Source organism: Bos grunniens, chromosome 10, assembly GCF_055505025.1.
Source record: "Bos grunniens cultivar Pamir isolate PY7600 chromosome 10, Bosgru_T2T1.0, whole genome shotgun sequence".
Lineage (NCBI taxonomy): Eukaryota > Metazoa > Chordata > Mammalia > Artiodactyla > Bovidae > Bos > Bos grunniens.
This window is the reverse complement of record NC_141174.1, coordinates 92,307,933-92,320,655: the sequence shown is the minus strand read 5'-3', so window position 1 is coordinate 92,320,655 and position 12,723 is coordinate 92,307,933. Positions and strand designations below refer to the sequence as shown.

The 12,723-nt window shown below is 38.7% G+C and overlaps 1 protein-coding gene across 4 annotated transcripts in view; it reads right to left on the bottom strand.

Annotated features, from left to right (window-relative positions):
- Nucleotides 1–12,723, bottom strand: part of ARSB (arylsulfatase B) — a 181,746-nt gene that overhangs the window by 78,101 nt on the left and 90,922 nt on the right. For 2 of the 4 annotated variants that reach the window (XM_086323125.1, XM_086323126.1), the window contains exon 5: nt 11,021–11,264. The exons of the other annotated variants lie outside the window; for them this stretch is intronic. In XM_086323125.1, coding sequence (XP_086179251.1) covers nt 11,021–11,264 — 244 coding nt within the window. The remainder of the gene's footprint in view (nt 1–11,020; nt 11,265–12,723) is intronic. 4 annotated transcript variants of the gene reach the window in all.

Here is a 12,723-nt window from a genome sequence, read left to right as displayed (position 1 = left end):
GCTACTGAGTTGTTATTGATACTATGTTCCAGGCTCCTTGCTGTTTCATACATATTCTTTCACTACGTCCTCACGTAAATGCCTATGAAGTGGGCATCACTAATGTTACATTTTACACACAAGGAAACTGATGCTTGGAGGCATAAAGTAACTTGCCCAGATCACACAAATAATAAATGGCAAAGACCAGATCTAACCACAGAGTCCACATTTTCAACCGTTATACTAGTGACATTACTCCCAGGATATATTTTCTTTGTTATGTGGGTGACGGTGATATTGGGTTTGTGTAAATTCCATGCTCCTTTAAAAGCCATCTTAACATGCAAATGTTACCATGAATAAAGTGTTTAGCCATGGAAATCAAAACATTTTGACTAAAATTGGTGAGGAAATACATAACTTAAATCCACCTGATGTAGAGTTTTATATGAGAGAAATTTTTCATGCACACCTTTAAGGAATCATTAAATATTAAAGTAGGCTACACTAAAAGATACAATATTATTCACAATAACTGAGTCATACCTTTATTACAATCTTTCCCTATTCATTATTAAAAAATAATTGGTAGGACTTCCAGGTGAGTATCAGGGCAAATCAGCAGAACCTAATATCCCTTTTTTCCCAGTTTCCATTATAATACCCGTGAAGAATTACAAAAAGAGGAAAACTGGCAACAGTGTTGGAAACTAAAGAGAAGACCAGATGCCAAAGCCCTGAGGGGATTTTCACTCACGCCAGGGCTGAAGAGATTAACAGCATATTCCTGGATTCGAACGGAAGAATTAAAACCTGGTCCCAAAGAAAGCAGAAAAAGATGGATTCACTTTGTCTATGTCTAGCTATGGAACTCAAAGTGAAGTGAAAGTCGCTCAGTCGTGTCCAGCTCTCTGAGACCCCCTGGACTATACAGCCCATGGAATTCTTGAGGCCAGAACACTGGAGTGGGTAGCCTTTCCCTTCTTCAGGGGATCTTCCCAACCCAGGGATCAAACCCACGTCTCCCTCGTTGCAGGTGGATTCTTCACCAGCTGAGCCACCAGGAAAGCCCAAGAATACTGGACTGAGTAGCCTATCCCTTCTCCAGCCGATCTTCCTGACCCAGGAATCGAACCGGGTTCTCTTGCATTGCAGGCAGATTCTTTACCAACCAAGCTATGAGGGAAGACCAAAACTTAGGCCTTAGAGGTCACACTGAACAAAAGTGGGCAGGGATCTCTCATCAGCTGGCTTCAGAGTTGAACCAGCACACCTTTCATCCCTCACCACTGGTTTCTTCCCTCTCCTGTCCCTCCAGGCAGCAAATGCAAGACCAACCTGGGAGGGAACAGAAGAAATTAGGCAGCTAGGTCACACCCTAGAATGTGATGCAGCCGAACAGAAAATGTCTGAGATAACCCCAGAGCACTGCATAACTATGGACATAGAGAAGAAGCTCTTTTGTCAGAGAGGGAGAAGTAGGAAGTCAAAAAATACTGCATCACTTCTTAAACATTTTGCGTCAACCGAACAAATACATACATGCATACATGTGATATATATATGTATACACACACACATATATATAGATGTATATTCACTTGACTGAAGTGACTAGATATATATAGACTTTGAATGCAGAGCTACTGGTTGGTAGCTCATCTTTACTTTATAAGCCATTTTATAAGCTTCATTTCCAGTTTCCAGGCCCATTTTTCTTACACTGGAGCAAGAGCCAAAGAACGTGTGAATTTCCAGATTTCCATAGGATATTGGTGGCCATCTACATTTGAATCTCTCCACACATTACTCTTAAAAGACATACTGAAAAGGAAAGAAAGTAAAATTACCCAACACTCAAGCCTACAACATAAGCAGGAGACAGAACATGTTTAAACCTCGATGGACATGAGGAAATAGCCATCTAAGCCCTGGAGGGTCAGTGCTGGTTCCCACCTAGGGAAGGGGTCAGGGATTGTGCCCAAGAGGGTGCAGGGGTCCAAGAAGGGAAGGGACTCAGGTTGTATCTGACAAACCCAGAAAGAGAGGCCCCCGCACTGAGTGACCAACACCAAAAACTCTGAAACTAAAGACCTCAATGTACCCCACTGTGCATCTGGGAAAGTGACTCAGTTTGGTCACCTTTGAGACTTATCTAGTAAAAGTCTTCAACTTTAAATAATACTAGTGATAACAAAAACCTTTCAGACCTCTAGGCAAAAGGACCAACTCACTTGCAAATGAAATGAGATCCAGGTAACATGAAAGTTATCAACAGGGGCATACAGAACAAGTATACAGTAGGGTAACACTGTCAAGAAGCTCAAGGAAAAAAAGTATATGAGACAAGGAGCTTATATCAGTTCAACTGTTTCAGTATCATCAAGGCTGTAGGAATGGCTTCAATATCAAGGCAGAAATTCAAAGAATCCTGAGAAATCTATTAACAAATGAATTCCTCCAACTCAGAGATAATTGAGAACACTTTAGGAATGGACAAGTGTTTAGCACAGAATATATTATTATAGATCTAAGACAAAAGCAAAATTGTGGACAAGGGTAGAAAAACAGCATTATAATATTATATGCTCAAAGTAGAAATAATACAACTAAAAATAGCACTGAAAGAGAAAGGTAAGACAATGGGTAGAATTGAATAACTTGTTGATGTTCTTACAGGTAATAAGTAGAAGTCAAAGACAACATTTAAAGCTGACAAACCAAATAGCAGAACCTAAAAAGTGACTAAGAGAATTACATAAATATATTAATATAATGATGCCACTGGAATAAACCATACATTGCTCTAATCAAACATAAAAAAATAATATAAAATAACAGAGCTAAGAAAAGTATAGTTAATACTTTTCTTAATATATATATTAAAACTCATTTACTGAAGTAAAATATTTTCTGGTTGGATCACACACACACAAAAAAAACCTAATATTATACCTAACAACTACAAAATACACATTCTTTTCAAGACTACCTGGCACAGGTTCCAAGAAAGTGAGGCAAGTCTCAAATTTAAAAGGACTGAAATAATAAAATGTATGTCCTCTGACAACAATACGATTAAACTAGAAATCAATAATCTAACAGAGAAAATCTGAAAATTTGGAAAATAAATGGGTCTAAACACACAGATCAAAGAGGAAATCATTTGCACCATTTCCACCATTATTCTTAACAATGATTTTGACATAAATTCCACCTTGTCAGATATACCAAGATTGTAATCTTAGCTTTTCTGTTATCAGGTAAACCTGGTACACTTTGCTGTAATGGTACTTATCAGAAGACAATAAAGCAATGTCTATAGAGTAATGAGGAGAACACATTTGACAATAATTCCTTGTCAAAGGAACCCACTCTAGGACTCTTGCCTGGAAAATCCCATGGATGGAGGAGCCTGGAAGGCTGCAGTCCATGGGGTCGCAAGGAGTCGGACACGACTGAGCGACTTCACTGTCACTTTTCACTTTCATGCATTGGAGAAGGAAATGGCAACCCACTCCAGTGTTCTTGCCTGGAGAATCCCAGGGACGGGGGAGCCTGGTGGGCTGCCGTCTATGGGGTCGCACAGAGTCGGACACAACTGAAGCGACTTAGCAGCAGCAGCAGCAGCAGCTTTGTCAAATTATTACTTATGTTTGAAGGTAGCAGAAAGATATTCTTCCATATATGAAGATTTTTTTTAAAAACCTTATCATTTATGTACCTCTATGAAAATTACTTTAAAGTATTAACCAAATAAATGAAAAGATCAATTAAAATTAGGAACTGAGAATGTGAAAATTAAGGAATATTTGTAATATAAAAAGTAATTAACTTATAGATCAATATATATAATTTCTCTATCTATGATTACAAATGTTTATAAAGAAGAAAAACTCTCTGGAAGAGTTATAAGACTTACAATATTATGTTTCAGAAAGCTGGTTCTACGATCCCAGATTGACTTGAAAAGCATTTGAAAGTAGAAAATAAACAGGATAGTAAAATATTCTTTGGGTATTTCTATTTCTAGCCAAGATGGAGTAACAGGCAGACTGGACCTACCCTCCTACCTAAAACAACCTAAAGAGAAACAGAACATATGAAACAACAGTTTTCAAAAGATGAGCTATCAGGCAAAGGACAGGAAACACAGGAATTCTTATCACTGTCCTCACTTATTACCATGAGAATGGTAAGATTCCAGGCCGCTGTAGGGGTGGGGAATTGAGGCATAGCCCCATGGACTCCCTGACTTGAGAGCTGAGGTGCCAGGGAGACCCTAGAGTTGACAGGATAGAGTACCAAAGAAGAGAAAGCTGCACAGAGAGCCTTGGAGGTTTGTAGAAAGTCCCTTAGAATATTTAGCTGAGCACTGATCAGATGTATGCGAGAGAACTACCCCAAACTAGGGAAAGAACTACCTGAAAGGATGAAAGGAACCAGTGCCCAGCACTCACATAGGGTTAGAAATAGTTATATCTACTCCCATCTGCCAGACTGGAAAAACTTAAATTCAAAGGACATTTGGTAGATTACTCGGAAGGTTTTGACTCAGCAGTGAAGACTATTGTCCACGACCGGACACTGACATGGACCTAATGCCTAATAAATCATAAATGCAATATCCTGAAGGCTCCAAGTATCCTCAACTGCATTTCAGTACAAATCAAGAAGATTCATAACAATAAATAAATATCCAAGAAAGTAAAATGTACAATGTCTGGCATCAAATCAAAGATTAAAAGTCAGGAAAACGAGACCCACAATGAGGTGACTGACTAATCAGTACCAACCTAGAACTGACATAGCTGTTGGAATTAGCAGAGGACATTAAAACGGTTATTAAAACTATATTCTGTATGTTTAGAAAGTTGGATTAAAAAAGATATAAAAGATCCAAGCTGGACTTCTAAAGTGAAAACTTGCAACATGTGAGATGAAAACCAGAATGGATAGAGGCAAAACATTCTCAGACATAAATCGCAGGAATATTTTCTTAGATCAGTCTTCCAAGGCAAAAGAAAGAAGAGCAAAAATAAACACATGGGAACTAATCAAACTTAAAAGCAAAGGAAATCATCAACAAAATGAAAAGACAATCTACCAAATGGGAGAAAATATTTGCACATGATGCAACTGATGAGGAGTTAATACCCAAAACATACAAACAGCTCATACAAATCAATATCAAAAACAAATAACCCAATCAAAAAACAAGCACAAGAACTAAATAGATATTTCTCCAAAGAAGACAGATGGCCAATAGGCACATGAAAAGATGTCAACATCAGTAATTACTAGAGAAGTGCAAATCAAAATACAATGAGGTATCACCTCACATCGGTCAGAATGGCCATCATCAAAATTCTACAAACAGTAAGTGCTGGTTCCTTTTTCTAGGAACCCTTCTACACTGTTGGTGGGAAAATAAGTTGTTGCAGTCACTGTGGAGAATAATATTGAGGTTCCCTAAGAAACTAAAAATAGGGTTATCCTATGATTCAGCAATCCCACTCCTGAGCATATATCCTAAAAAGATGGAAACTCTAAATCAAAAAGATACCGTGTTTACAGCAGCACTCTTACAGTAGCCAAGACATGGAAACAACCTAAGTGGCCGCCAACTGACGATTGGTTTAAGAATATGCGGTAATGTATGCAATGGAATATTAGTCATAAAAAAGAATGAAATATTGCCTTTTGCAGCAATATGGATGGATCCAGAGAATATCATACTAAGTGAAGTAAGTCAGACAGAGAAAGACAAATATTATATTACTTATATGTGGAATCTAAAAAATAATACAAATTATTTTTATATAATATAAAACAGAAGCAGACTCACAGACACAGAAAACAAATTTATGGTTACCAAAGGGGAAGGGAGGAGGTGAAGGATAAATTAGGAGTACAGGATTAACAGATGCAAATTGCTCTACATAAAATAGGTGAGCAATGAGGACTTACTGCATAGCACAGGGAACTATATTCAATAACTTGTGTAATGGAAGCTATAATGGAAAATAATCTGAAAAATGTGTATATATAACTTTGACACCAGAAATTAACACAATATTGTAAATCAACTATATTTTAATACAAATAATTGATAATATAAATTATGAATATTTTTAATTGCACAATTGACTGTAAGACTATTGATGATTAATATAAGATTCAAAAATATTAAGCTAATAACTTGCATTCAAATTTTTTAAATATACAGAATTCATGACTCCTTTAAAAGACATACATCCAAGGACATATTCATTAGGAAGAAAAGGCAATCTACAGAATAGGAGAAAATATCTGCTAACAATATATATAACAAGGAGTTAATATCCAGAATGTATAAAGAACTTCTACAACTCAATAGTAACAACAACAAAAATCTCATTTAAAAATCGATGAAGGATTCAAGTAGATATCTCTCCAAGGAAGATACACAAATGATCTGCAAACACATGGACGATACTCAATATCACTAAATACAAGGGAGATGCAAATCAAAGTCACAATGAGATATCACTTCACACCCATCAGGATGGCGCACAGCAGATTTTCTTTAAGGGAGGGAAAGAATCAGTGCTGGTGAGGATGAGGAGAAACTGGAACTCTTGTACACTGTCGGAATATGAAATGGTACCACTACTACGGAAAACAGTACAGCAGCTCTTCAAAAACTTAGAAGCAGAATTACCACATGGTACAGCAATGTCACTTCTATGTATATAACCCAAAGAATTGAGAGCAGGGTCTCAAAGAGATATTTGTACACCTATGCTCAGAGCAGCATCATTCACAAAAGCCAAAGGGGGAACAAGACAACTGGCCAACACTGGATGTATGGAAAATCAAAATGTGGTGGAATATTCACCAGCCTTTAGAAAGGAAGGAAATTCTTATACATGCTATATGAATGGACTCTGAGGATATTATGGTAAAGGAAACAAGCCAGTCACAAAACCACAGATACTGTAGAATTTCACCTGTATGAAGTATCTACAGTAGTCACATTTATAGGAACAGGAAGTAGAAGGGTGGTTGCCAGGGGCTGGGGAGAGGGGGAGGTAGAAAATTGTTGTTTAATGTATATATAGTTTTAGTTTTGCAAGATAAAAAATTTCTGGATATTAGTTATATAACAATGTGACTACACGTAACACTACTGAACTGTACACTTAAAAATGGTTAAGATAGTAAATTTTGTTATGTGTATTTATCACATTTAAAAATAAATTTTCAAAAAAGAAAAATATGTTGGGCAGACTTAACAGAAGAGTAAGAATTAAGAAAAAAATTAATAAACTTGAAGGCATACTAACAGAATCTATCCAAAATGGAATATATAGAGAAAAAATAATTACAAAAAAACAAACAAAAAGAAAAGAGCATCAACCAGCAGGGGGAAGATTTAGGTGAGAAGACAAATACCTCCACTCTTCCCAAATTAATGTTCGTGGTTAATCTCATTTATTTTTTTGTGATTGAGGCTATACAATTTACATTACATAATCATTACCCATTCATGCATCATTGTATTATAAGATATATTTTAAAATCCTGCTTTTTCTTTTTTTAAAGTGATTTACTTTAAAACATCACTTAATAATCCCTATGAGATATTCATGGACCTAAGGAGCCTTTGACTCATCTCAATTTATTTTTAAATTTTTTTGCCATGGGGCACATGAGATCTTACTTTCCTGACCAGGGATCAAACCTGTGCCCCTTGCACTAGCAGTGTGGAGTCTTAACCACTCGACCACCAGGGAGAAGTGAGACTTGTCAAGGAGATTTTGTAAAGGAAATATAATGGGGAGGGGAACAGCTCTTTCTGCCAGGTATATAAATATACTCTAAAAGTTGTATTAATAGAAGATTACAGATTACAACAGTCAGGTGCTAACATAAGAACAGATAACTCAGTGGATTAATACAGATGGCACCTAGACAGATCATAGCACTAATAAGAACATAAAGTGGTACCACAAATCAGTGAAAAGGGAAATATTTAATAATAATAACAATGAAGTTATTATTCAGTAATAACTACTCAAAAATCAGTCTGAGTTGTCTTAATATTTTAAATAAAGCATCGTTTTAGTTTGGGACTTCCCTGGTGGCTCAGACGGTAAAGCGTCTGTCTATAATGTGGGAGACCCGGGTTCAATCCCTGGGTTGGGAAGATCCCCTGGAGAAGGAAATGGCAATCCACTCCAGTACTACTGCCTGGAAAATCCCATGGACAGAGGAGCCTGGTAGGCTACAGTCCATGGGGTCGCAAAGAGTCGGACATGACTGAGCGACGTTCTTAAACTTTGGCTCATTAAGTATCACAACTGCTTTAGGCCTCATGGTATCTGTGAAAATGGGATGAAAAGTGACTTATCTTTCCTTCAACATTTCTCTTAAAATTGAATCCATGAGGTGGGGAAAGTCTTTATAGTTTCATAGTAAGTTTTTAAGATATTTCACATTATCAGATAATATTTAATTGTCACCACCCTTATAATAATAAGGGGCTTCCCTTGTGGCTCAGATGGTCAAGAATCTGCCTGCAGTGTGGGATGGAACCCAGTTCGATCCCTGGGTTGGGAAAATTATTATAACATCTAGATCAGTTTCCCACTGATCAGAAAGGAAAAACATTCCTTCCATTATGATTAGGGGTTCTGCTTACATTTATGTAAGTTTAATGAAACATAAAATAAGTTCAAAAACCCTTTGAAAGGACTTGAAACAAACTATAGGTAGCTTATCAAGCTGAAAAGCAGAGAAACCACAGAATCAGAAAGAACTTGGAGAGGTCATGTCCCCTACAATTGATAAACATGCAGTGTATCTTGAAACAGGTGAAAAATAGAAGTCAAGGAACTCCTATTACAAAGACTGTCAGAATGTCACCCACTCCAAAACGGCAGTTTCTTCTAAAATTTAGTATTTTGAAGCAGACTCGAGAGGAGTTGATAACTATGCAACTAGGGAAACTGGATGTTTTCAGACACCCGCCTCTGTTACTGCCATTACTGGCATTCCTCTTTCATCAGACCCTTTTGAAATTTTCAAAAACTATCATCATTTTGAAAATGGTATTTCCAAGCAAATATCTTACTGAAAAAAAGTTCCAGAACTCTGGGCACAGACTGAGTGTCTCTGACATTTGGCTGTCCATTTGTTTTTACTGCTTTGGAAGAGATGCTCCCGACGTCAGTGAGACTGGATGCTTTCTGCCTTGGCAGGTGTGGGTGCCAAATGCTCCACCACCGGTACTGAACGAACGCTTGCCTAATGTTGTGAGAAGCACCCATTTTATCAGGACAGTGGGGACTGAATCATTGTTTTCAGGATCTTTTTTCATCCATAAATGGGAATAGGATGACAGCAGCTCTTCACTTATGAAACAGACACTTAATGATACTGGGCAGAAGTTTTGCTTTTTTCCAAATAGAAAAGGAAAACCACTCTCTCATGGTTTCACATACTGGGACAATACTGTTGGTGACAACATTCTGGTTACAGCCCTACAGTCAACGGACATAATGCTGGAGGATGCAGAGCTCTCGTTCTCTTTAGGATGGGCCACGAGAAGTTCTCCTCTGATACTGAGGAAAGACCTTCTGAAATATGCATTTAAGGGTGGCCAAACTTCCAGTTCCTCTGCAAGCAGAAGTAAATACATGCCAAAGTCCTAAAGGTACTTCTGACCAAGATAATCTTAAGACTGAAATGTGGAATTCCACTGAAATGTGAAATGTGGATGGATAGTCCAAAATTTGGTAATATGGATGAACATCAATGACTTGGACTTTACTAAATATCATAACTTCTGTGACTCTTGGGACAGAGGAAATTACTCAAAATAAATTCAACTGTTTCTCAACTCAAGCCTCATTTGGCCAAGTATGCCACAGAGTTTTGATTCCATTGGCTATTATGTGCTTTTACAGCCCAGGGCTTATGACACTTTAGCCACAAAACAAAACAAAACAAAAAAATAAAAACTGATTGGGTGTCAAGGCTGACACATATGTTGTCATAGCAAAATGTCTCAAAACTTTCTCCTGCTTCTATAAGTCAAACTCCAATAGCCTTCACAGTGAAAGCTGGCAGTAAGCTGAAGTTCAAGTTTTGTTTTGCTTGGAAATTTTTATTTCCTTTTTATCATAAAGTGACTATTAATTTTTGTATTAAAAATGAGTGAGAGGCAGAGGCTTTCAAAGAATGTTATATTTTCTATGTGTACATAGCAAATAATATGTAATCAATATCTAATACCATAAAAATAAATCCTATCTAAGCTTTTGTGCATATGCTTAGGTACATTTTTTTGTAATCTCAGTTTTCAGAGTCTCAAAGAGGTCTATGATTCAAAAACCTGAGGGAAAAAACCCCATTCCTCTGATTTAGATACTGACCTCGTGGAACACATAAAATCATGTCACAATAGTCCAAGAATTACATGGAAGTAACTCAGACCACACCACTTAGAAGAAAATATGGATAAATATTTGGCACATTGCAAGCTGAGAAAAATGGTTCTAAACGAAAAAACAAGAGGAAATAATAAATTAATTCAAATGGTCATTCTCTAGCTCAATTAAATATTTAATTTCAAATCACGTATATCTAAGGGGAAAATCTAAACTAGAAGATGAGGCTATTTCCAGATCTTCCCTCCCTGCCTTGGTCCTCCATTCTCCTAGTGGGCAAGAGGACAGGTCTTCTGACCCTCTGCAGGAAGCAAACAATACCCCATCCAATTTCTTAGCAGGGCTTCCACTGTAAAGACCTCTCGTAGAGGGTGAGCCACTGAGGACGATGTTGTTCCTCATATGATGCATATATATGTATATATATGTGTGTGTGTGTGGTGTATACACACAGTATTTGTAAAGGCATTTCTTTTTTTTTTTTTTTTATCTTTTATCTGCAAGCTATACTATCATTTTCACATAAAAGCAATCCTTCTCAGCCAGTCAAGATGCTCCTAGAGCTTCTGATCTCAGAGGTGAAAGAGGAAGATGGGCGGTACCTGATGGTGTTCCAAACATCGAAGCCATCCAGAGGCTTGGTGCCATTTGTGCTGCCCCCCGCCAGCTTCACCAAGGTGGGCAGCCAGTCAGAAATGTGGATGAGCTCCCGGGTCTTCACGCCCTTCCGCTTCAGCAAGGGGCTGGCCACAAAGCCCACCCCTCGCACGCCTCCCTCCCACAGGCTCCACTTTCTTCCTCGGAGGGGCCAGTTATTGCCCCCCGCCAAAGTCTGTCCGCCGTTATCTGAAACACAATCAGGTCATGGCATGAGGACAAGCTTAATCACTAGACATGTTTAAGAGAAGACTTGGATGTGTCCTGTTATTAAATGGTGCTTCAGAGCTAAAAAGGGAAATTCCTGTTTCCCTTCTTCTGTACCAACTACCCTCTTCCCACCCAACACCACCCTCTGTCTGACAGACATAACCACGGGGCAGCACGGGACACATCTGACGGGAGACCATGGAATTCTCCCTGGAGAAAGCCACTGAAGAACAAGGAAGGCCTGTGAAGGGCACTGCTTGGGCTCTGCTGAGCACTGACTAAGATTCAAATGCACGTGTGCAAGTTTGTGTAACACAGGAGAATGAACCCAGGTAGGCAGAAAAGGAAAGTCAGAGTGTTAGTTGCTCAGTCGTGTTCAACTCTTTGCGATCCCATGGATTGTAGCCACCAGGCTCCTCTGTCCATGGAATTCTAAAGGCAAGAATACTGGAATGCCCTCCCTCCTCCAGGGGATCTTCCCGATCCAGGGATTGAACCAGGTCTCCCACATTGCAGACAGAATCTTTACTGTCTGAGCACCATGGAAACCCTCCGGATACACAAAAAGACACCTCTGAGTAAGTTTCACTTAGAAACCTAAAGCTCCTAGTGAGTGGGGAGAGTGAACCTTTTTATTTTCTTCCTGGAAAATTTTTCTAACGTTTAAACTGGTCATGGAATTAACATTTGACTCCCTGGTGATTTGAACTCTTGCTTAAGTGTGAAAGTTGAAAACTTTGCCAGTGGGCTAAATATCTCGGCACATAGAAAAGTTGGGTGGAATAAATAATTGCAAGAAAAATTCTTCCCTTCTTGACAAGATGGCAGGACAAAGCTGCATTGTGAGATGTGTGCCAGGGAAGAGAAGGTTTCTCTTCCAAGACAACTGAGGGAATAGAGGACACTGGGGGAGCCGGAGAAGTTGCAAGGGTGACCTCAATATCTGACCAGCTGGGTGGGGCTCAGAGACAGAAACTAGTTGGGCTGTAGAAAATAAACATCATACTTCTATACACTGAGGCTGTAGAATCATATTATCTCCCAAAGTACCCACACGCTTAGGTGATTTTAGAGATATTTTAAACAACACTTATTCACATGTAAAAGTGAAGTGAAGTGAAAGCTGCTCAGTTGTGTCTCACTTTGCGGTCCCATGGATGGTAGCCCGCCAGGCTTCTCTGTCCACGGAATTCTCCAAGACAGAATACTGAAGAGGGTTGCCATACCCTCCTCCAGGGGATCTTCCAACCCAGGGATCAAACCTGGGTCTCCCACATTGCAGACAGAGTCTTTAACCATGTGAGCCACTGGGGAAGACCATATATTCAGTCATGTCCAGCTCGGCAACCCATTGGACTGTAGCCTGCCAGGCTCTTCTGTCCATGGGACTTTTCAGACACGAATCCTGGAGTGGCTTGCCATTTCCTTCTCCAAGATT